This window comes from Gossypium hirsutum, chromosome A05 (genome assembly GCF_007990345.1).
Source record: "Gossypium hirsutum isolate 1008001.06 chromosome A05, Gossypium_hirsutum_v2.1, whole genome shotgun sequence".
Taxonomy (NCBI): Eukaryota; Viridiplantae; Streptophyta; class Magnoliopsida; order Malvales; family Malvaceae; genus Gossypium; species Gossypium hirsutum.
In genome coordinates this window covers 85,928,517-85,954,667 of record NC_053428.1, presented here as the reverse complement: position 1 = coordinate 85,954,667, position 26,151 = coordinate 85,928,517, and the positions used below count along the sequence as shown (strand labels likewise).

General features: G+C 36.0%; 1 protein-coding gene across 1 annotated transcript; it reads left to right on the top strand.

Annotated features, from left to right (window-relative positions):
* Nucleotides 1-18,993: 18,993 nt before the first annotated feature.
* On the top strand, nt 18,994-21,842 carry LOC107957097 (ABC transporter G family member 6). The gene has a single exon (XM_041112605.1). It carries the CDS (start codon nt 19,288-19,290, stop codon nt 21,538-21,540), a length of 2,253 nt encoding a protein of 750 aa, XP_040968539.1. The 5' UTR covers nt 18,994-19,287; the 3' UTR covers nt 21,541-21,842.
* The last annotated feature ends 4,309 nt before the right edge of the window (nt 21,843-26,151 follow it).

Sequence of the window (26,151 nt, the reverse complement as noted above, 5' to 3'; positions counted from 1 at the left end):
TCCTTACTGTGTTCAAATAGAGACTTTCTATATTGGTCTCAATATTCATACTAGAATGATGGTGGATACTTCGAAAAACAGAGCCATTCTTTCTTAACGATGCTTACGAGATTATTGAAAGAACTGCCAGTAATAATTATCAGTGGCCATTTATTTGAAAATTTCCTATCGAATCAAAAGTCAAATTATTACATGGGAAATCAGAATTAGAATGGTCCGCAATCAAATTTTTACAATTCTTCGTGGCAGAATCATCCAATTTCTCTATGGAGTAATCAATGGGCAGACCATAGCGACTCTGTTATGCCATTTCGACCAAATTATCCGTCGAAATATTTTCAACAAGTGCAATAGCCCCCACCAATTGAATCTTCAAGTGATCTTGAGAATCTGCTGAAGGCAAACATAGCAGAGAATGATACCACTTTAAGAAATCTAGAGAATCAAATGGGTCAGCTAACCAATAAACTTCGAAATAAACCCTAAGGTATTTGGTCGAATGACACAGAAAATCCAAGAATTTTGGGCAAAGAACATTGCAAAGTAGTCTTTTTGCCAAGTGGAAAGACATTGGAGCCCAAGGTGGTTAAGGTTTAAGATGAGCCTATTGTAGCTCAAGACAAAGAGGAAGTTCAACCAAGTGTTGAAACTCCTGTTCCACAAAAGTTAGATTCAGTAATCCTTGATGAGGTAAACTCTAAACTAGTTAGTTTTGATTACCTAACACTCTTGTCTAATATAGAAAAATTTCCATATAAGAGTTGTCTGATTAAAGCTAAGATTCCACCACTGTCATATCCTTAATGATTCTAGAAGTAGCAAAATGATAATCAGTTGAAAGAAATCTTTGATGACGAGGTGGCTTTTAATGACTTTGAAGCTGCTAAATCCATAGATATAGCTGAAGACCGCTCTGCTATTTCGAAGATGGAATCACTAGCTTCTACAGAATTAGAGCTCAATTCTTTAGACTATCTATTAGAAAATATTCTACTAGAGGATTCACCAAGTGATGATGAAGACAATGAATTTTTAGCTTGGTTAGAAGCTAATTCGAAGGAATTTGCGCAAGAAGTTTTATTCGAATCATTAGAGTTATCATCTCAGGAGTATACACAACCAAAGTCGTTGATTAAAGAGCCAGCTAAATTGGAACTAAAGATTTTGTCTCCTCATTTGAAATATGAATATTTGGGTTTGTCTTCAAATTTGTCTATCTTTATTTCAGTTGAGTTCATTAAAGATCAAGAAGAAGAGGCACTTGTGATTTTGGAAAGGCAAAAGAAAGGCACTGGATGGATTATTTCACATATTTGAGTCACGGGTTAGAGGATTTGTAGGAATTACAGGAAGTTAAACAAGGCCACCAGGAAAGATCATTACGGGTTTTCTTTCCCTAATAAGATGTTGAATAGATTTGATGGGAAAGAATATGATTACTTCCTAGATGGTTATGGTTGGTATGACAAATGGCGATTTGACACCACCATAGTCAATGACGATCCTGAATAAAATGGTGGGAGTTCTCTTCACTTTCTCTATCGTTATTTTATATTTTTAGTTTTTTTTCTTATTTGAATAAAATGGTAGACTTAGATAAAATTTTCTTTAGTTCATTACATTAATTAAAAATCTATCTAGGAGATTGGGACTTAAGAAGGACCATCTGTGACCCCTCTAGTCTTTCCTGGGAGTTTAATTTAATATAATTTTTAAAAAAAATATTCTTCTTAGGAAGCCAAAGAATTTTAAGTATTTATTTTGTTAAATAAAGGGTCAAATTTTAAGCTAAGCACTAATTTTAGTTTACTTTCAGTACAAGAGTTTAGGATCCAAAAAGGAGCTGTCATTAGGCTGGAGACACTTCTAGGAAGGGAAAGATTCAACCATTTTCCACACAAACCTATAGCCCTTACCTTGCTCCACATCTATTCCCAAGTAGCCCAATAGTGCATCTCACTTAACCCCTTAATGTTGCAGCCCTTAACTCCTTAAATCACCACCCCAAACACCTTCATTCGAAGTAACCAACTATCGTACCTAAACTAGCATTAAAAATTCCACCCTCTTTAACTTTAAACCTCACCCTCAGCTACTCACCCACCTGCCTAAAACTAAAACCACCCTTAATAAATTTCCTAAGTTTGACGCTGAGAGTCCCTTTATCTAGCACTATTCCATGAAGTGAACTGTTTGATATAATGGCTATGCTGCAACACATGTAGTTGGAGTAACAAGATTATTGGAGATACTTACGGGATGACTCAATTAGAGATGCATTTAAAATATATATTTTATGACCTGTTTATTTTTATGCCTGAATTTCCAGACTTTATACTCGAACCATGGACTCCAATGTCGAGGAAGGAAAAAGATGAGTCAGATTCGGAGGGATCTACAAATAAATAAAAAGGGGGATCTTTACTTTATTTCAATTTCTTTCCTAGGTTATTTAATGTTCTAAGATTAGGTTCTGTTATGATTTTTATTTTTCGCATAATAAAATAAGAGGTGGAAATCATAAATAATAATGAACAAGTTGCAAAGTACAAAGTGTGGCAATAGATATATACATGTGTAGGATTGGATCTAGAGAGAGCTTGGTACTTAAGCAGTCAAATTGACTCACCTCTTATTTTCTAGAATTCTACTGTTGTATAGTATCTATTCACTTCTAACAATGAGGACATTGTTCATCTTAAGTAGGGGGACTGAAAAATTGAAATTATTTCCTCTCAGAATAAAATTTTCTTTTAATTATGATTAGGATATATTTTGTTAAAAAATTTAAAATTTCGTTAAGTATGCTAAACTTTAGTATGAATAAAATTCTATTATTTCAATAATTGCTATGTTGGTTGAATTATGACATAAATGTACTCTTAATAAAGCATGCAAATCATACCATAAAATTTTTAGTTCCTTAAGAAAGTTAGACATGCATGAAAGTTTAAGTATCTAGAATTGATTTAGTAGTTTCTTAAGGCAAAATCCTAAAAAGCATAGAATGTTGAAAATGATTTAAGCAACTTTTGTTTGGACTGTTTGAGCCTTTCAAGGCGACCTTGATGAAATTTTATCCCTTGAAACCCAACTTTGAGACTATATGGCCTAATTTTATTTGAACCCTTGCAATATTTAGCCATCACTTTTCTCTTAATTAGCTTTAAATTTGTCTTAAACACTAGAATCAGTAGTATTTAGAACATTCTTTGAAAATAAGTTTGGGGGAGTTGAAAAGAAGCATCAAATGCTCAAAAAATTTTTGTAGTACATACAGTAAAATGCTCGTGAAAAAGAAAAGAAAAGAAAAGAAAAGTAAAAGAACAAAAAAAGAGCATATGTACTTGAAAGAAAATAGATGTACAAAAGAGCATGCGAAAGCAAAGTAAGTTGGTGTATTGAAGGTAATTATTTCGAAGGTCCGATTGAAGCTGAGTCTAGGGTTTTTAGCCTAAATTTATCTATCTTTTACCTACTCTAGCCTAGCCACATTACAACCTTTTTAAAGACCTATTGATTCAAGTTTCTATGCTACCTACATTAGTGGAGAGAAATTGCTATGTTCAACATATGAAGGCATAAGTTAAACTTAATGATTGCAGCTTAATCTTGAATAAGGGAATAAAATCAAACTGCTAGAAGCAAAAAATCGAGAATTGATTTTTGAAGCATCGAGGTGAAATAATTTTTTAGCCTAAGACGGTACAAATTATGTATATTAATTCATCATATAATTAATTTTAATTTTAATCCAATTTAATTTAGGTTAAATAAATTATTATTAATTAATTATGAAAAGTGGCCCAGTTGAGCTGAACCAAGAAAACCGATCCAACCGAGCACTGGGCAGCCAAAAACTATCCCACATGCTGATCCAATCAGCTTGTTTGATTGATTACTTGGCTTGCAAAATTACCCTTGAAGACTCCTTCAAATTGCATTTAAACCCCTCTATTATTCATGTCTTTCAATATTTGCCACTACCTAAAAATAGCATGTTTGAAATCTTCAAACATGCCACATGTGTGGCCAACCATGGGGGGATTCTTTGGCTGCTAATTTTGGCTATCTTTAGTAGCCTTCTCAACCTATAAATATGACCCTTGGTTGCTCACTTCAAACACATCTTAACTCTTCTCATCTCTTCACTTCTTTCTCATTTTTCTCTCTTCATTCCCTTGGTTGATTGATATGTTGTTGGATGTGGATATTTGGATATTTGAAGTATGTTAAAAGATTAAACTTATGTTGTTAAATTGATTTAGGTTAAGTGTTTGAAATGTGGTGCCTTTGAATGCCATATTGGTTAGAACATATAGGATGTTCGAATTGGTATGTTTTGTATGTGTTTATGGTGTGTTTTGGTCATATCAATATGTATGGGAATTGTGTGTTTCAGTATGCAAGTATAGGTTTTGAAATGGCTTGTTTTAGGGGCTAAATTTGGAGCATATGACCGTCTTCCACACACGGTCACCTCACACGACCATGGGTCACTTATATTTTAAGTGAAGGTTCTACACGGTTTGAGGACACGGTCGTGTGTCTCAAAACAGTTTGTCACACTGTTTAGCACATGGCCTGCAACATGGTTGTGTGGTCCTATTTTGGATACACACACGAGCTGGGACACAGCCGTGTATCCCTACTTTGAATGTTCACACAGTCTAAGCCATGTCACACGACCTGGCCACACAGTCGTGTGACCCCTGTTTTCCTAATTTTTTAAGTTTTACCTAAAATTTTCTAATTTATTCAAAATGATCCCCAGTCATTTTTAAATTATTTTAAAGGCCTCGAAAGCTTAATTTAAGGCCAAATGTGTATGTTTGCTATAATTGGATTGAGTTATTGGGAATTTATGCTTAAGTTGAATTATTGTTCTATTTTAAAGTTTAAGGTTCTATTTTGTACATTAATGCCCCGTAACCCTAATCCGGTGACGGGTTAGAGGTGTTACACGTACACTATCAATGGCACCTTTACATGTTAGATGTTGGGATTCACCAAGATTTTAGATGAGATGCATGCTTGAATTCTTAGATCGGAGTATGGTGTCCATTCAAACTATATAAAAATAATAAAATTTTAATTATATATTTACTATTAACTTTTAAATCAACTATGTTAATATTTGTTGAGTAATATTTTTCTTATATCTTATTGATAGGAATGTTGGGATATCTATATATGCGATTATAAATACTATTACAGTTCATAGTAAGGCCCAACTACTTTGTATTGATTCTATTGCCTACGGTACTACATTATTTGTCCCTAGTACTTACATTCTCTATGAACTCCAGGTCTGTTGGGCACGTGTTTAAGGAATACGCGGTCTTTTATGCTTTTGGGACTAGCACTCTGGGCAGGCTTTGTATTTACTGGACACGTGTCTGGATGGCTTGTAGAGCACGTGGCCCTTTTAGTAAGTCATTTGGTCGTATGTGAAGTGAGACTGTGATCTTCCTTAGGTTCCTACGAGCTGGTTCTGTAACTTTGCCTTGCGAGCTAGATCCACAGACTGGTCTTACAAACTTGCCCTATGGGCCCGCGCAAGGTTCTTGTGAGCTGGGTCTACAATCTTACCTTGTAAATTGGTATGCCTTGTTGTCTACTTGTGATCGATTCGTAGGTCGGAGGCTCAAATCTTTTCTAGGACTCGAGTTTCTGGTTATTGACATATAACAAATCTATTCCCCCCAAGTGGGCCTAAAGGGTGTCATAAAGTGGCGTTCCTTAAGTCCATCACATCAAGATTAAATACAGCTTGCTGGGTACAATGCGGATTGTGATGCATGATGGTCACTCTGTAATGTGCACGAGCGATTCTCATGTGTGCATATCTGATCATTGAAAATTTAACCATTTTGTTTGTTTGCATTTGGGCAGTTGATTTCCCTTGTTCATACGAATCGTTTAAGAGGCGAGAAGGGAACTTCTTCTTTAAAGGATATCTTTAGAACCCTAAATCCTTTATTTTTAGCGTTTTCTGCAAGAAAACAAAGGTAATTTTCAAAAACTTTGTTTTTTCTTTTAAAACTTCTATTCCCTTCTTTTACCAATAGTATGGTGAGGGTAAGATGATTTGGAAACCGCATTATCCCAGTCCATCGGTCGATTCCAGTTCTGGTGATAGAGAAATTTACACATGTACCACTAAACGAGATGAGCTGGAATGGGTCCTGTCGGTACGGGGAATAAAACTTCCCAATTTTGTGTATGAGTTTTTCCTTCTAGAATGGTTACATCGGCTGTGTAAGACCGCCAATGTTAGCTTCCTGCTTCTGTTGCATGTAGTGGTGGTTGGGTTTCATTTTTCGCTACTCTCTTTCTTTATAACTTTCTAAATGACTACAACATCACTCTTGACCATCTTTCAGGCTTTTCCTAGTGGCTCGCCAGTCAGCGTGGCGAGATACCCATGCTCGTTGTTTTCTAGTACATGTATCAATTGAAGGATCATGGTTCGGAGGATTCAATAGGGTTCTACTATTTTTCTTCTCGTAAGAAGGTGCAAACAATTATTTGAAACAACTATTTCAACCTTCATCTGAACCAATAAAAGTACGTCCAAGTTCGCAATATGCTTGTGAGAACTTTGGATTTCCCATAAGATGGGCCTCACCCAGTAAAGATATGTGCGCGATTTAGCGAAGCCTTGCCACGGATGAAGTTGTTACTCAATTTTAGAGGCTTTCTACTAGTCGCTCACTGACTTTGGAGACTCTCATAATAGCGAGGGATGTCTTTAGATATTGTTTGGAGGGTTTTAGCCCTAACAGTGGAAGCTTGGTGACAATCAAGAAGTTTCTTAGTTAGTTGGTGCGTTGCCTAAGAGTGCTACCTAGTCTCATGATTCTTCCGATCAATTAGGCCAAATACAGTTGGGTCGTATGGCAGAGCCTTTTAATTTCTTCTATCACTTCTATAAGATGAAGCTTCATCCATTTGCTCTTGTTGAGTTCACCCAATGAAGGTGTATTGGGTCATATATTAATTTATTAACTGCTCCTACTAATCACAGGGTTATTGCTGGTGTAAGAATAGGTCAGGGCTCCAAGAATACTTCAAATGGAATTGATATCCTTTCCCACGAACATGACGAGGTAATGAACATTGATTCCTTGGTTGGTAGTGCTCGCAAGAAGCGTAAGGCCACCACAGGGGCTGTGCGTATTGGCTCTATAAGCAAAAAAGAGTGAAATAGTGCACAGCTTGAGCGTCATAGTAAAAAGAGACCAGATTCTATTAGGGTTGTTATTGGATTTTCGAGTCCTCCCTATCATCTACCGGTGAACTTGCCATCTTCTACTCCCCTTGCTAGTTCATCGATCACTGTTGCTAATTATACCCCTCCGCCTACTGCTCGTATCTCTCATTTTGTGCCTGTCATTAGAGGAATGCTAATTAGGGGTAATAGAGGTTCATTTCCTTGGCGTGGGGACTTGTGCAAGCGTACCCCTATAACCCCGATATTGCAGCCTTCAGATGGCAGGCCTTGGTGCTAGAAGCTATTAGGCTAAGCAGCATGCAACTACCCCCAGCCTCAGGCCTATGCTCCTCTTTGCAATTTTTTCTTTCTGAGGTCAATTATGTTGGATTAAGGTGTGAAAAGGCTCATTATAAGGAGCTCATAGATCTTAAGGCGGAGTTGGTGAGAGTTAATAAGCAGCGTTGTAAGATGATGGAAGAAAACGAGACCATGCTTAAGAGAAACGAAGATCTCATGAAGTGTTTGGCTATAGTGGAGACTACAGCAAAGGGGTTAGAGCGTGAGGTGGCCACTAAAAAGGAAAGTATGGAGGCTCAGCAAGCTGAGTTAGACAGGTTTACAGAAGAGCATGTAGCGAAAACAGATAGGATTATTCGCGAGTGTCAAGACCAAATGGAAGGCATGATTAGGGGACATCTTCGAGTCTTTGAGGATTTTAAGAAAAAGACAACTGAGAATGTTTTAAGCTCTATTTCGAAGCTGAAGATGAACATCCTGCTTCATGCCCAACTCGTTGCTGTCCCTTTGATGTTTACAAGGTGGATCTTGATACTCTCGAAGAGGTGGATATGAGCTTATGGGGCTTTGATGTGCTATGCCCCTCGAGTGCTGCGTGGGACTCCTTTGTATCTACTTGCAGAGGTTATCTAGATTTTTACATAAAGGAGGATCCTTCTACGGACAATAGTGTGGTCCCCTCTGCTGTGAACAATGACGTTACTCCTTCTGGTGATGTGTGCCAAGGCGTAGATAGGGTTAATATACTTTTATTTTTTGAATACTCTATACTTCGTTTATTTTTTAATGAGAATATGTTTTTATAGTTATTGCTTTCGTGCCTTTGCAACTTTAATTATCTTTATTACACAATTATGTCGATATTTATGAAAAACCTTGGACAATCATTAGCTTCAATTTTTAACGATAATTTTGAAAGGTAACACAGTTGGGGGGTGTTAATCCACAACTTGTTTTATACTTTGGAAAAATTTTGAAAGATAGCAAGCTACGGATGCGAATCTGTGAGCTGATTCATACTTAGGAAAATTTTGAAGGATAACAAACTGAGAGTTTTGCTTTCATTAAATGTCTTGGAGGTAGTGGTTCTTCACCTGTGAACCTTAATATTATAGCTGGGAGTTTTGCTCTCGCTAATTGTTTTGGAGATTACGGCTCTTCGCCTGCAAACCTTAATATGAAAACAGAGAGCTTTGCTCTTATTAACTGTTTTGGAGGTTACGACTATTCAATTGCGAACCTTAATATGATAGCTGGGAGCTTTGCTCCCACTAACTATTTTAGAGGTTGTGGCTCTTCGCTTGTGAACCTTAATATGACGATTGGGAGCTTTGTTCTCGCTAATTGTTTTGATGTTGTAGCTCTTTACCTACGAACCTTAATATGACAACTAGGAGCTTTTCTCTTGCTAACTGTTTTGAGTCACACGAATATTGTTGACGAAGATTTTTCATTTATAGGATAGGGAGTTATACATAGTATTTCTTGAGATATCGAGTGTTCCAAGTTGGCAATACAATTGTACCTTCCATTCTTGCTAGTTTATACGCTTCGTAACTGTGACAGCCCAAAATTGACCCTAGTCGGGAAGTGGTTTCGGGACCACAAAACCGAGTCATAAAAATAATTGATTTCCATATTCTATGCTTATTATGTGTGTACATGAGTATGTGGAAGTTTCATTCTCCAATTTTGCCAATTGCATGAGAAATTATTAAATAGGGATTGATATGAGACATGGTGAAAATATGATAGGCTAATTTAAAATGGTCTATTAATGCATGTTGTGAAAATGATGGGTTTGCATGTCAAATTACCCAAAATTTGAGCTAGTGGTTGGCCATGCTATGGGTGGAAACATGTTGGGAACATGTTGGCCTAGTGAGGTATGTAGGAAAAAAATAAAATAAGGGGCATGGGCATAAAATAATGAAAAGGAGTATGATGAATACAAAAAAAAATGTGTGTAGTTGTTTCCCCCCCATTGCCGTGAGCTAAAGAAAAGAAAGGAGAAAATTTTTGTTCATCCTTTCTCATCTTCATTTAGCCGAAACTAGAAAGAAAAAAAAACAAAGAAAAAAAAATGCTCATCCTTTGGTTCATCCTTGGCCAAAAATTTTAAGGAGGAAGGAAGAAGAAAGGTTGAAGAGGTTCGGCCATGCATGTAGCTAGGCTAAGGTATGTTTGATGATGTTCCATGAGATGCATGCATGTTTTAGTTGTTAGCTTGAGTTCTACCTAGCCCATGGTCTAAATCTTGCTATGTGATGGAAATGACACTCGGCCATGGATGCATCATTCTTGGTTGATGTTTGATGTTGTGGTGATGAGGCATGAAGATGAGTTAAGATTCGGCCTAGGTGGAGTTTGTGTTAATGCCATTGCATGCTAAATATGAAGCTTGTTAATGATGCATGTGATGGTGGATTGATGATTCTTGACTCTCCTTTTTAGCATTTTTGAGTGAGCACATATGTGCATTGGTTGCTAAATGGAGAAGAATCGGCTAGCAAGTTGTGTGCTAAGGCCGAATATAACTTTTGCATGTTAATGAGCAATGCATGTGTTAAATTGATGGAAAGGGAGAGGATGCTTTACTAGTGTGTATATGTGTGTATTAGCCAAGTTTTGAACTTGAAACAAAAGGGTGTTTAGTCAATACAAGTGACCATACTTTTAGAATGTATTAAGTGTGGAAATCGGCCCCAAAATAGACATGCATATTCGGCCAAGGGGGAAAAATTAGCTAAAATGTTGAGTTTGATTCATGATTCCGTACATATGTGACTTTAATGTCTAATGTATAAATATGGGCTAAGTACCTTGTGTTCCTCTTTTCGATGCTCAAATGATTAAATCAATTTATTTGTTTAATTAAGCTCAAGAGCAAAGGGGAACTAAATCCGATAAAGGGAAGGAAAAAGTGGTCGAATAGCTATCGGAATCGTTCGACAACACCCGAGGTAAGTTCTTGAGTAAAAGAGCTTAAATTATGATGTGATTAGATCATGTTTTGAGCAAATTAAAATCATGCTCTTTGTGTGGCTATTGAGCCGAATTTGCAAGAATGATAAATGTCTTGTGTTTGAGTTTTGCTAACGAAAATGAAATACGAATGGGCCATGATTTATTGTTAAATGTGCATGGTTATTTGAATGCTGTCCGGGCTAAGTCCCGAAGGCTTGTGCTAAGTGACAATATCCGGACTAAGATCCGAAGGCATTTGTGCGAGATACTAATTCCGGGCTAAGCCCGAAGGCATTTGTGCGAGTTACTAAATCCGGGTTAAGTCCCGAAGGCAATTGTGCGAGTTACTAAATCCGGGTTAAGTCCCGAAGGCATTTGTGCGAGATACTAAATCCGGGTTAAGTCCCGAAGGCATTTGTGCGAATTACTATAACCGGGCTATGTCCCGAAGGCATTTGAACGAGGAGCTATATCCGGTTAAATTCCGAAGGTACGTGATTTGGGAATGAATGAACTTGCTGTAAAATTCCAGTTAATACTCTCGAAACATCCCAACATTGAGGTATGTTTCGTATGTGCTTGAATTTAGTTGAGCCCTTACAAATAAGTGTTCGCTCAGTTGATAAACGAGCTACCGGTCTTTGGCTGAGTTGATCTTTTGTGTATGTACATAAGGGTTGATAATGTGAAGCAAGTACGATATCGTAAATTTGTGCATATGAAATTATCCGTTTAGCTATATGAATGCTATACTTTTGTTGTGCTGGAATTCCTTGCTCAAAACTTACTAAGCATAAATTGCTTACTCCGTTTCATTGCTCCTCTGTTTTATAGATTTGGTTCTCCAGCTATCGGACCCGGGATCTTGAGATCAAAGTTGCCCACACTATCAAAGCCCCCTTTTGGTACAATTTTGGTTGAACTTCGAAATGGCATGTATAGGACTACCCGTTTGTTGTGGGTCGTGGACCCTTTGGACTTGTATAAATTTTGGATAGCCATGCGAAAATGGCTTATATGTGTTTGAGTATATTGTTATAATCATTTGGTGTGGATATGCTTGACAAGGATTGGCCAAGGGGATGGTTAATCACTTTCATAAATTGTGCTATTTATGCAAAAAGAGCTAGTTGAATCATGGAAACCATGAAATAGGTAAAGTCTACCTTAAAGGCAGATGCTGACAGCAGCAGTGATGTAGATTTGGAAAATCACTAAAAATAGTAGGAAGGGAATTAAATAGTGAATAAATTATGTAAACAAACCTTGATGAATCTACTTTCATAGGAAAGTAACGAAACAATCATACGGATAGTATGTTAAGAGATATTCAGGTTCTCGTGAGACAGGGCCAGAACAGTTTCTGGATTTCCTGTTCCGACTTTGGAAATTCATTAAAAATTAACCAGAGATAATTAGGAGTCATACCATATATGGATAGATTCCTCTCTGAGTCTAGTTTCTATAGAAACAAACGGCATCAGTATTGGAGCCCTGTACAAGGAGATATCCAAGTCGTAATGTGCAAAGGTCAGGGTAGTCGATCCCTGTAACATGGGAGACTTTGACTAATAAACTGTACTAATTGGCCCGACCAAAAATTCTAGAAAAAAATATGTAGATGGGCATATGAGTCTAGTTTCAGGGAAAAATCATGAAACTCATTTTCGAGTTGTGAAACTCAAGATATGATTTTTAAAGCGACTAGTACGCAGATTGGCAGTGTCTGAGAAATATTTTTATAAGGGGTTTAAAGTCTGTTAACACCTCGTGTTCGACTCCGGTGTCGGTCTCGGGTTCGGGGTGTTACAGTAACCTATTTTTTCTCTCACTTTATATGATCTCTCCCAATTCGGAGTCATTTTTCCTCATTGGGAAGCAGGTAGGCTAGCCTCAGTATTTTTTAAGATAAGGTCGCCCACTTGGAACTATTTTTTTCTGACCTTAGAATTATAGTAGCGAGCTACTTGTTTGGCACGTGCTGCATTTCTAATTTCATTTGTCTCTCTGAGTTTGTCAATCAGATCAAGGTTGAGCCTGAGGGCTTTTTGATTATCTTCTTTATCGAAGTATTGTGTTCTGTGCAACCTCAAACCAATCTCCGTAGGGATTATAGCTCCTGCCCCATGGATGAGAAAAAAAGTTGTTTCTCCCGTCGTCATGTGAGGTATAGTTCGCAAGGCCAATAAAATTCCAGGTAGTCTTTCCAGCCAAGCTCACTTAGCTTCACTCACATTTTCTTGAGGGTTGCCAAGATTTTTTTGTTCATGGCTTCCAACTGACCATTGGTCTGTGGCATTTTTACTGAATTTTGAGCTAGAGCTATTTATAGGTTAGTGCAAAACTTCTTGAATTTTCCCTGGAACTGCATGCTGTTTTCTGTGATAATTGTACGAGGTATCCCTCATCTACAGACAATCGATTTCCATAGGAAATACTCCGTCTGATTTTTTGTGATGGTTGCTAATTCTTTGGCTTCGATCCACTTAGTTAAGTAGTCTACAGTAATTATTATGAATTTCTTTAATGTTGTGGCTACAGGGAATTGACCAAAGATATCGACACCCCAAGTTGCGAAAGGCCAATGACCTAACATGATCTGAAAGGTTTCTACTGATTGTTGCTGGATTTTGGTGTTCCTTTGGCAAGAGTTGCATTTGCAAACTAACTGATGGGTGTCCTCCTGTATAGTAGGCTAGAAGTATCCTTGCCTAAAGATCTTCTGTGCAAACAATCTTCTATGCGAACAATCTACCTCCTAAGTGGTCACCACAAATTCCTTCGTGGATTTCTCTCATAATGTATTCAGCTTCAGTCATTTATAGACACCGCAACAGTGGATGTGAAAACCCTTTTCTATATTGTACACCCTCCAAAATGGTGTATCTATTAAATTTAAGATGAAACACGTTGTTTTAATTTAACATATAATGAGTTTGCAATATCTAGGTATCCAATTTATATATAAGGAATTTAGTAAATATTCATAGTTTACAATAATGACATACCTTACAACCTAGAGTTGTAGCTTTGTGAGCTCTTTCTTATCTTGGATTTCTTGTTCACCTCGCAGTGTGTGGATTATTGACGTCATCTATGTCTCTTCTTGGGCCATAAAGCGTATTTGGGGGCGCATCATAGCTGAAGGCTTGTTTATGCTCGAGCAGGATTTTTCCTCTTTGTTCAATAATGATGGAGGTTGTTAATTTTGACAAAGAGTCGACGCGTGTCTTGTCATTCTTGGAAATTGTTTAACTTCGAATTTGTCGAATCCTATGAACAGTTGAGTTGCCATCGCATGATATTTTTTCTACACTGCTTCTTTTACATCATATTCACTATTTATTCGCTTCGCCACCAATTGGGAATCTGTGTGGACAATCAGATCCCTTGCTCCTAATTGTCATGCTAGTTGCAATCTTGAGATAAATGCTTCATATTCAATGGTGTTATTTGATTTTTGGAACTCGAATGGTAATTCATATTGCCATTTGTTGCCATCACTGTCAATTATGAGTACGCTTGCCCATAATCTTGTTTTGGCTGCGAAGCTGTCAACATAAACTAGCCAACTTTTTGGATTGTTAGTTCTATGTGTACTTTCTGAGGGTGGATTTACTATCAACGGTGTTCAACAAACGAAAAATAATTTTTAGTACAAAATATAAGACACATGATACTTTGCTATAAAACTCAAGAGTTGTTAGCATATTATGCCTCATCATAAAATATGTCTAATTAAACTGCTAACTTTCATCAATATTCATACGTCACATAATATTTACAAGGTAATTTATTATACGATATATCAGGTTATAACTCGTATTACCTGTTGTGTCATTGGTCTTCTCAAACGAGCAGTCCACTATGAAGTTTGTTAGTACCTGTCCTTTTATTGCTATTTGTGGGGTGAAGTCTACCCTAAATTTAATGAGCTCGATACTCCACTTTGTTACTCTTCCCGAGGTATCTACTTTGGATAACTCCTCTTTCATAGGTTGATTAGTAACTATGATGACTGGATGGTCTTGAAAATACGATCGTAATTTGCGAGTTGTAATAATCAAGGCATAGATACATTTTTCCATTTTTGTGTACCTTAGCTCGTCATGAAACTCATGAATAGGTAGCTTGCGGAGGTGTCAACTAGATGATTGATCGAAGGTATGGGAAAGTTGGCCTTGGGGCACACCTTGTTGAGGTTTGTGTAGTCGATGTACATCCTCCATTTACCACTTACCTTCTTCACATTACCATATTTGAGACCTAGTCTGGGTATTCCACCTCCTTGATAAACCCCGCCAACACCTTAGCGACCTCCTTCCTTACTGTCTCTACCACTTGTGGTGAAAATTTCCTTCTTTTTTGCTTTATCAGCTTTGCTTTGGGAAGCAAATTCAACTTGTGTCTGATTATCTACGGTCCACACCCAGTATGTTCGTCATAAACCAGACGAAGACATCTAAGTTTTTTCTTAGGCACTTGATCAATTTGTTTTTTTGGTCCTCCTTTAATGCTAGCTAGATCTTAATCATTCTCTATTCGTTGTTGTAGAAGAGCTGCATAGTTTTGGTATGCTCCGTAGCTTTGGGCTTTTTGCTCCTGTGCTCGTCTTTCACATATAACCTATCCAGGTCAAGAACTTGGCTTGCTAATTCAGCCTCCTAGAAATTTTACCCTTCAGTTATGGGTTCTCTCGTTTGCTTGACAGACATCATGTGGCATTACCTTGTTGTGCGTTGATCAGATCGCATAAAACTGACCCCAATCTTTGTTGGGAACTTAAGTTCATGCAGAAAGTCGCCACCACTACCCTCGCCACTCTCATTATTAGTCTCCCAAAATGGTGTTGTATGCCATGAGTGGTCCACTACGTAAAACTAGACATATTTTATGGTTGTATGCTCGTCATCCCTTAAGATGATTGGCAGGGTGACTGAGTCTTTCACCTCGACTAGATGATTCGCAAAATTGTATAGCAGGCTAGATTTGGATAACGACCGCTCTTTTAACCCTATTTTCTATATGTTTCCTAGGATAGAACTTCTACTGCACTTTTCCTGTCGACCAGTATTCTTTTTGAAAGGTATCTCGCAATGCTCTTTTAATCTCCTCGGCCTCAACGAACATATGAGCTTGCTGGTATAGGTTTACTAGACTCTGTGGTCTATTATATGCAAATGAGTACTCGTGTGGTCATTTTGTACTCCCATGATGAATGCATCTATTGCCAACTAGTCCTCCAAGTTCTTCATGTTGAGGGTCGCTGCATGGAATCTTTTCACGTAGTTTTGAAGGGATTCGCCTTCCTATTGTTTCATTGACATTAACTCTATGGGTGTGTTCGTGATCGCTTGGTGGGCTCTAAACCTACCTAAGAACATCTGGCCTAGCTGTGAGAAGTTGCAGACCGAACCTTGTGAGAGAGTTATGTACCAATCTTTGGAGCTTCCCATTAACATTGTCGAGAAGGCTTTGCACTTCGTTGCATCTAATGCCCCCAGCACGTTCATACATTGTATTGCATCAAGTGAGCCTGTGGGTCCCTCCTCCCCTCAAACATGTCTTTTAGGACCCTGGAATTGCTTGATAAGCCTATTGTCGCGATTTTAGGGCCAACAGGTTGTTGGAGAAGAACAACTAGTCTATGTCCCGTAACTTAAGATGTAATGCCCATACTTCTTGATGCAGCTTGTCAATTTCATTTTGTCATTCTTTCACTTTTGTGCTTGAGGTTTCATCTTGTGTATTCATGTTGTCCTGGGAACCAAAGTTGTCCGCATGTATCTTTCTTTGCATGTCCTCATTCTGTCTCAGTAGCTCTTGATGGAAGGCATGTTATTCTACAAATCATGCTTCTTGAGTTGTCATTTACTCTTTCATGAACTTTATCTGCTCTTGGAGGGCTAGGAATTGCTGTGAAGGTGTTTACTATTTGAGAGCAAGTGGTCGTCCCTGACCTATGGAGAGGTACAAGTGTAAAGAAGGGTAAGGTTCCCGACAAACTGCATTGTTAAGGTTTTTTGGCCTGTCGGCGGGCCATGAAGCAAATAAGTTTGTCTCGTCGTGTTGGGCACCGAAACTCGACGCTCTGGCTTGTCCTGAAAAAGGGTTGAAGGGGAAAGTTTCATTTGAGTAAGCCATTTACTTCGAGTGTCAAAGAAAAGTTAATCAAACTAGAAGAAATCTGATGATTGGAAGTAAGTTCCACGCTCACCGCACCAATTGTTGAGTAATATTTTTCTTATATCTTATTGATAGGAATGTTAGGGTATTTATACATGCAATTATAAGTACTATTATAGCTCATAGTAGGAGCCCACTACTTTGTCTTTATTCTATTGCCTCCGGTACTGACATTCTCTGCAAACTCCATATCTACTAGGAACGTGTTTATGGAGCATGCAGTCCTTTTTGCTTTTAGAACTACCGCTCTAGGCGGGTTTCGTACTTACTAAGCACGTGTCTGGATGGCTTGCAGAGTATGTGGCCCTTTTAGTGAGTCCTTTGGGTGTATGCAAAGTGAGACTACGATCTTCACTAGTTCGTGCGAGCTAGGTCTGTAACTTTGCCTTGTGAGCTGGATCCGCGAGCTAGTCTTGCGACCTTACCTTGTAGGCTCGCGCAAGGTTCTCGTGAGTTAGGGCTACAGCCTTGTCTTATAGGCTGATATGCCTTATTGTCTACTTATGGTCAGGTTGTGGGTCGGAGGCTCAGATCCTTTCTAGGACTTGGGTCTCTGGTTATTGATATATAACAATATTATATAATTGAAATTTAAAAAATAAATACCTCCGCTTCTGATCGTTGATCTAACAGAAGTCTTATATCTTGAAGCTCTTCTGGTGGTCCCACATAACTCGTCCCATATTCCAACTATTGAAAAAATATGTTAACACAATAATTTAAATTTTAAATAAATTTAAATATGATAAATATATTATCTAATGAATTTTACCTTGTTATGAGTAGAAATGTATAAGGGTAGTCCATTCGAGGACGTAAAAATGGCAATCGATATCACGCCCATGATTGCAGTAGTAGCATGCAACCACCGATTTTAATTTTCTATGATTGCGTCGCCCAACACATCTCCAGGTACAATGTCACCAATATGTCTGACCCCCAACTAAGTTCGCCCATCTCTCTAAAGTCCACGAGTTTTAGCAGTCACCTTAAATAGACAAGATTTCGTGATTTATTGAGCATTAGGAGACCCGTGATGATCATAAGGATGTATGCCTGAACATGTTTTTCTCTTTCAACTTCACTCAATTTCGCATTGATCATACCAAAATTTCTTTTCAACCAATTCATATCTATCCGGGCTCCATAAATCGTGTTTAGAACCTTCCTTAAAAGTTGCTTGCATACATTTTTCAAATCGGTTGCGATAACTGACCCAGTCACTACCGGCCTATTCACCAGTAACTCGAGCTGTAATTGCATGTCCTCGAGTGTGATAGTACACTCACCACATAGAAGATTAAATGTGTGTGTTTCAGGTCTCCACTTTTCCACCAGCACGTTTACAAGTGTGGGGTCCAATTTATACCCCTCACCCATACGGGCCACGTGCAAAAATCTTGCATCTCTTAAGTATGATTCGATTAAAGACGGTGGAAAAGCAGGTAGATTATGAATATACGTCTCCAAAATACGATCTTCCAAACTTTATCTAAAAAAAATACAAAATATTAAATTCCAATATAACAACAAAATATTTAAATTAAATTAGATTAAATATAATAAAAAAATTCTTACAATTTGCAATTGATAGTCCAAAATGCACTTATCATCGAAACGAATTAGAGATTTTGTAATTACTAGTTTTAATAAATACGAAATAAATTGTAATACAAAAATTAATTTTAAAAAACCTTAATACAATTTTAATAAAAAAGAGGGTTGCGAGAGGAATAAAAATTAAGTAAAAATTAAGAGGGAATTGAGAAAAATTTAGGAGAGATTTGAGAATATGAGAGAGATGAATTGAGATTGAATTGAAAATGAATGGAATTAGGGGTTTAAATAAGAAAAAAAAAATGTAATCGTTGGGTGAGAGGAGCCATTGCCATATAGTCGTTGGGTGGAGGGGAGCCGTTGGAAATTGACCCTTTTTGTTTTTTCAATTTATTCCTATAATTTTTAGAAAAATCGATGTAATCCAATAATTTTTGTTTAAAAATGACATTTTTTTTTGGAATTTTAACCATTTGATCGAGCATTGAATGTTATATTAAAATGTGTAAAAGAAATATGTCTGTTATTTCTTAAAAAAGATTTGATTGCATGCGGAAATCTATAACTCAGAGTTGAAAGGTTATGGATATTTTATGTTTTCATCAGCCCTAGGTTTATCTATTGACCCATAACTAAACCATTAAAACTTGAGATTAAGTAGTCAAATTATAGCCTTTAATATATCACATTAAACTAAAGCCATCATCCCTTTTCTACTAAGTAAATAAAGCTTACGCCCTAATTCCCCTAGAACTAATAAACCCGTTACACCTTTTACCCGTCCATCTAAACCCATATCCATCAATCATACTCTCCCGCGTGTGCTATTCTTCTCCTTCCATGAACTTCCTCCTTTCAGGTTTGGATGATTTAGGTGGCCGTTCTATTACCGCCCAATAAAACCAGTGAGAAGAAAAATAATTTTTTTTTAATAAACAAACAATTAATATTAAAACTCCGATAAATAGAGAAATAGAATTCTCCAAAGCCAAAACAAACACCCATTTCACTCTTAAAAAAGAAACACCTATACTTTTTGCTCTTCTTGTCTTAAACCTATCATGTCTCGTATTGTTACCGAAAACATATCATCGGCTAATTCTAGCAATAACTCTTGTCAGTATTTCCAGCCCTCATTGGAGCTTATCGCCGGCGAACTCTCAACCGCCACAGGGCCTTCCCCAACAATTGGCCAACTACTTAAACACGTCGGTGATGCACGGAAAGAAGCCACCGGAGACGAAACTCCTGTTCATGAAGTCCTCGTCAACGTCACCGAGCCGCGCCCGATACCTTTTTTCCATTCTTTTAACAACCTTACTTATAGTGTAAAGGTTCCTCGCAAAATGGCGTTGCCTGGTTTCTTCAGACGGAGGGGCGGAAGCGCCTCCGCAGATGCTGCTGTCGTTGGCAGTCCACTTGCCGCCGGAGATAGTTATTTTACGAGGAACAAGACGTTGCTTAATAATATCTCCGGTGAAACTCGTGTCGGTGAGATACTGGCTGTGCTCGGAGCGAGTGGTTCGGGTAAATCGACGCTAATTGATGCTTTAGCCAACAGAATAGCTAAAGGGAGTTTGAAAGGAAACGTCACTTTAAATGGCGAAGCTTTGGAATCTCGAATGTTGAAAGTGATTTCAGCTTACGTTATGCAAGATGATTTGCTTTTCCCAATGCTTACTGTCGAAGAAACCTTAATGTTCGCAGCTGAGTTTCGCCTTCCTCGGACTTTGTCGAAATCTAAGAAGAAAATGAGAGTTCAAGCCTTGATCGATCAATTAGGCTTAAGAAATGCAGCCAAAACTGTTATCGGCGATGAAGGTCATCGTGGTGTTTCCGGTGGAGAGCGGCGTCGTGTATCGATCGGAATCGATATAATTCATGACCCCATTATTCTTTTCTTGGATGAGCCTACATCTGGGCTGGATTCAACCAGTGCTTTCATGGTGGTGAAGGTTTTACAGAGGATAGCTCAGAGTGGAAGCATGGTTGTAATGTCAATTCATCAGCCAAGTTATCGTATTCTTGGATTGCTTGACCGATTGATATTTTTGTCTCGTGGACAAACTGTTTACAGTGGTTCACCGACGAATTTGCCACTGTATTTCTCGGAGTTCGGGTATCCGATACCCGAGAACGAGAACAAAACGGATTTTGCCCTGGACTTAATCCGAGAACTCGAAGGGTCCCCTGGAGGAACAAAAAGTTTGGTCGAATTCAACGAGACATGGCAAAGCATGAAGCATACCAGAGACTCCGAGCCGGATGAACTAGGCTTGTCATTAAAAGAAGCAATTAGCGCCAGTATATTTCGAGGCAAACTTGTTCCAGGTGCTACAAATGATATCAATTCATCTTCCATGGTTCCAACATTTGCAAATCCATTTTGGAAAGAAATGGTGGTATTGTCGAAGCGATCGATCCTAAATTCAAGACGGATGCCGGAGTTGTTTGGAACTCGTTTGGCAGCAGTTTTAGTGACAGGGTTCATTTTAGCGACAGTATTTTGGCAACTTGATAATTCACCAAAAGGGGTGCAGGAAAGACTAGGGTTTTTCGCATTCGCAATGTCGACAACATATTACACTTGTGCCGATGCTCTTCCCTTTTTTCTCCAAGAAAGGTACATTTTCATGAGAGAAACCGCTTACAACGCTTACAGAAGATTATCATACGTTATATCAAATGCATTAGTGGCGTTACCAGGCTTGATTTTCCTTTCGTTTGCTTTCGCAATGGCAACATTCTGGGCAGTAGGGCTGGATGGTGGATTATCGGGATTCTTATTCTATTTCTTAATGATGTTTGCTTCATTTTGGTCTGGAAGTTCATTCGTGACATTCCTTTCGGGTGTCGTCCCGCATGTGATGTTAGGCTACACGATCGTGGTCGCTATTTTAGCGTATTTCTTACTCTTCAGCGGCTTCTTCATCAACCGCGACCGAATCCCAGTTTACTGGATATGGTTCCATTACTTGTCCCTTGTGAAATACCCATATGAAGCAGTTTTACAAAACGAATTTGAAAACCCAACCAAGTGTTTTGTGAGAGGGATTCAAATATTTGACAATTCACCACTTGGAGTAGTCCCTCCCGCCATGAAAGTGAGATTACTGCAGTCATTAAGCAATACTTTGGGGATGAGAATTACAAGCTCAACTTGTTTGACAACAGGTTTGGATATTCTGAAGCAAGAAGGGATTACAGATTTAAGCAAATGGAATTGCTTGCTGATTACAGTGGCATGGGGTTTCTTGTTTCGGGTTTTGTTTTACTTCTCTTTGCTCTTGGGAAGCAAAAACAAGAGATCTTGAAACCAATAAAAAAAAAGAAAGAAAGAAAGAAAGAAAGAAAGGGTTTAATCCGATTAATACAATAATGGTCTTTATTCGAATTGGAGTTTAGTCCTTTTGGGTTTCTTATTCAGGATCTTTTTGTTATTGGGAAATAATGGTGAAGCAAAAACAAGAGAATGTGAAAAAGAAAATTCGGGATTTTCTGCATAATTTGTAAAATAAAAACGAGAGGAATTAAGGTAGTTGTTGATGTAAGAAGTGAATTTGGCTGAGAAATGTTGTTGTAATTTGTGTTTTATTTTTATTTTTATTTTTTGACATCAGTAATTTGTGTTTTATTGATTGTATTTATTGGGGGGTTTTCATCAATTGAATTCAACTGTTGAATGGGAAATCATTCATTTCCCGTTCTCCAAAATTTTATTTCTTAAAATAAATTACAAACTTATAAATTTATTTTTGTTTGACTTGTAAACTTATGGTAAAGATTGTGTTTTGAGTTTTGACTGCTATTATGTTTTCTTCTTGCCTTTTATGTTTTAGATATAAGTAGGTAAACAAATTACAACATAAAATATAATTTAAAATTCGTTTATTTGCTTTTTTTTACATAATCTAATTATTAAATCAAATCTTCTAACATTATAATTTACATTGTTATTCATAAATAAATAATAGATGTTTAAACATATTTAATTCCACATATTCCTCGTAAATTTAGCAAATTATGCCACATTTATTATATGAGTAAAAAATATTTATAAAAGAAAATTGTAGAGAAAGCTAACAAGGTTTTAGTAGATTATGTTTAAATCTTCAAGTTATTTTGTAGATTTATTTCAAGTTTCATTTGTTTTCATAAATTTTTATATAAAATAGAAAAACATAAAAAAATCATAATAATAATTTTTTTTAAATAATTTTTAAAATTTTTTCTATTTAAGTTTGATGCTTAATTAATTTATAAAATCAATTCAATCAAAAAATTAATAATATATATATATATATGCAAATTCTTCAATTTCCCGAACTCACAAAAACTCTCAATAGGATTAGTAGATAAAATTCCAATACAAAACAATACATTTACTTCTCAAGTTATAAATTAAATTTCTCGGAAGCATAGCAACAAATATTAAATAAATTATATGAAGTGTTAAGAAGGAGAAACTTTGGAAAAAAATATTTGTGTCGGAAGAAAGTTAGAAATTTTAGTTGTAAAAACCTTGAAAAATACACTCTCTTTTTTTCACATGGATATATAAAGATAAGGGTTTTGAATGTGCACTTTATGTACAATAATTGACTTTCGTTCACCAATATTTTAAAGTTAAGGCAAACCCTCTTAACTTTGCAAAATATTTATTTCATCCCTCTATTTTAATCATGTGTTTTTTTTAATCAAATCATCATAAAATAGATAAAAAAGTTAAATTTGTTAAGTTTACTGACATAGTGTGGTATACATGTAGATTACCACATGGATGGCATATCAGTATTTAATTAATATTAAAAAATATTTTTTTTACTTTTTAATAAATTTTAATTTTAAAAATATTTTATACTTTTTAAAATTTTTAAAATTAAAAAAATAATTAAATACTAATATGTCATCTACATGATAATTTATATATATACCGTATCAACATAATTAAAAAAAGTCAATTTTTTTATTTATTTTAGAATAATTTGACAAAAAAATTATAAATTTAAAAAATAAAAAAGATTAAATAGTATAAAATTGGAGGGTGAAATAAATGGTTAATTTTGTCGGACTTTTATTAAGGCTTAAATAAAGGGATCAGCAATTATTTATTAGTTTGGTGGCCTACACACTTCAATAATCATGAAGACTAAACAGTTACCTGTTTCTGAGGGTTTTCATACAGTGTTTTTCTTCTTTTACTCCAAAATTTGTTCAACAAGAAATTCCAAATATAAAATATAAGAAATAGGTGTAGAAATAAAACTAGCTGACAAATCCCATTAATGCAAACCATCCAACTTTGAAAACAGGTGAAATATTGCCTAACAAATAATGCGTTCTTCAATTACATTTATTTCCTGGGTTGCTGCTATTTTACTATGTTTAACAAAGTTGGTTTTAAATGCTCATTTAAATGTGCAGTGATAATTTAAGAAATTAAAATGTTTAGAATCTGTTCTCCAAATTACCAACTCCCATACAAATTCATTTCACTTGCAACTATAATAGTTGGATTTGGTTTTGCAAAATTAAAAAAATTTACGATTTAATAATTTTTAAAAATTAGATCACCCATCCAGAATAAATTATGATAAAGACAATCTCTGTGATTTACTCATTTTTACATGCAAATTCTCTTCTTTTGTCTATTTAATGACTTTGATCCAATCCTTTAACATTACTTTGGTAATTTCCATAATTTATGTTTTGTATTTTTCCTTCCGTAATACTAAAATGGAAACAACCTAAACTATTTTACTTTTTTTTTTAAACTAAATTCTGTACTTTGATTTGTATCAAGTAAATAAATGTTGATTTTATTTAGGAAGGTTATTAGTTTATTTGTGTACAATAAGTTAAAATTTATTAATTTATTTTAGTGTAATAAAAATATTGTGTTTTATCAAAAGAAAAGGTAAAATTTGAGTTTTTTTTATTTTTAATATAATTTTATGTTGTTATATTTTTCAAGAGTGAAAAATTACCTTTGGCTAGAGTTTTTCCCTATTGATTTTATTTTATTTTGTTTTAATTTCAATTATGTTTTTTTTTAAATTTTAAACCCTTTATTTAATTTTTATACTTATTAAAGAAATAAAATTATCATCTATTTTTATGATATGACATTACTTGCCACTTTCTATTTTTCGAGTAAATTTTTATTTTCGTAGATCGTATAACATTATGCATTATGTATCAATTATTTAACTCGAATTAAAAGCACAACTTACCAATTTTCCCAATTGAAACTACGGTAATGGTGAGTAAATGAAGAAGAAAATGCTCTTTCTTTCTTTCTTTTTGATGGATGGTGGAAGAAAATGTTCTTAGATTAATAAGTGATTAAGTGTTGGTGTTTTGAGAAGTTGAGAGAACATGACAATAAAAATAAGAGAGAAAACAAGGAAAATACTTAGCAAATTTTATGAAATGTTATCAAATTGTCATCATCTTCAATTTCATATGAATTACAATATATATAGGTGTGTAGTGTGAAAAATAGAATGTCGATAATGACAATGTATCACAAAGAAAAGAGAGAAAAATAAAGAACACACTGATTTTACGTGAAAACCCTTTCGGGAAAAAAATCACGGGCAGAGGAGAAGATAATTCACTATGTCGAATTCGAATGATTACAAGAGAAGTAAACTATATCTATTTATAGGCTTGTAAATCCATATTCTAATAGAATGAGTGTAGTAAGGTTGAAACACCTTATTCTAATCAATATCAAATAGATGAAGTGTAATAAGATTGAAAAACTTATTCTAAAATAAAATAAAAGAAGTGTAGCTCTATATGAATTTTACTTTTATTTTATTTTTAGGGTATTTTATTTTAACAAGGATTCAGGTCACTCAATTCTATCAATCTCCACCTTGACACGAATTCCAATGAATAAGTTCTTCACTACGAATTCTCAACGAACAAGTTCTCCACCTCTTCCACGAAATCCTTTAAGAGGTATTTTTTAACAATGAACACCAACCAAGTTTAAGTAACGCTCAAACTTGGTTATGGGAAGTGATTAGTCATCACATCTGCAAGATTTTCATGAGTACTAATCTTGCTTACAACAATATCACTACAAGCAATAATATCATGAACAAAATGATACCGAACATCAATGTGCTTTGTTCTCTCATGAAACATTTGATCTTTCGTAAAGAAGATGGCACTTTGACTGTCACAAAATACTGTACTGATTTGAAGGTCTTTATTGAGTTCACTAAGGAGTCCCTTCAACCAAATGACTTCTTTGCAAGCCTCAGTAATCGCCATGTACTCAACTTCAATGGTAGACAAAGCGACTGTAGTTTGCAAAGTGGCTTTCCAACTGATTGCACAACCTCCGATTGTAAAGACATAACTTGTGAGAGATCTTCTTCTATCAAGGTCTCCAAAAAAATCAACATCAACATACCCAAAATGACTCTAAGAAAACATCAGTAGTACCTCGTAAGTATCTTAAAATTCACTAAATTGCTTTCTAGTGTTCTTTACCAAGATTCGCCATGTATCTGCTAACTACATTGACTGCATATGATAAATTTGAATGTGAATAAACCATAGCATACATGAGAGATCCCACAGTACTAGAATATGAAGCATGTGACACATACTCAATCACATCATCTGATTGTGAAGACAAAGCCTATGAAAGTCTGAAATGGGCTGCTAAATGAGTATTGATAAGCTTAGCACTCTGCATATTGAACCTGCAAAGAGCTTTCTCAATGTACCCATTCTAACTTAGGTACAATTTGCTTATTTTTCTATCTATGAGAATCTCCATACCAAGTATGTTATTTGCTGGTCCTAAATCTTTCATATCAAATTCTTCACTAAGCTAGGCTTTGACCTTTCTTATTTCTCATTTATCTTTCGTTGGTATCAACATGTCATCAACATAAAGGAGT

Excerpts from the sequence above, each read along its gene's own strand:
- LOC107957097 (XM_041112605.1), top strand. The coding sequence starts at position 19,288 with ATGTCTCGTATTGTTACCGAAAACATATCATCGGCTAATTCTAGCAAT.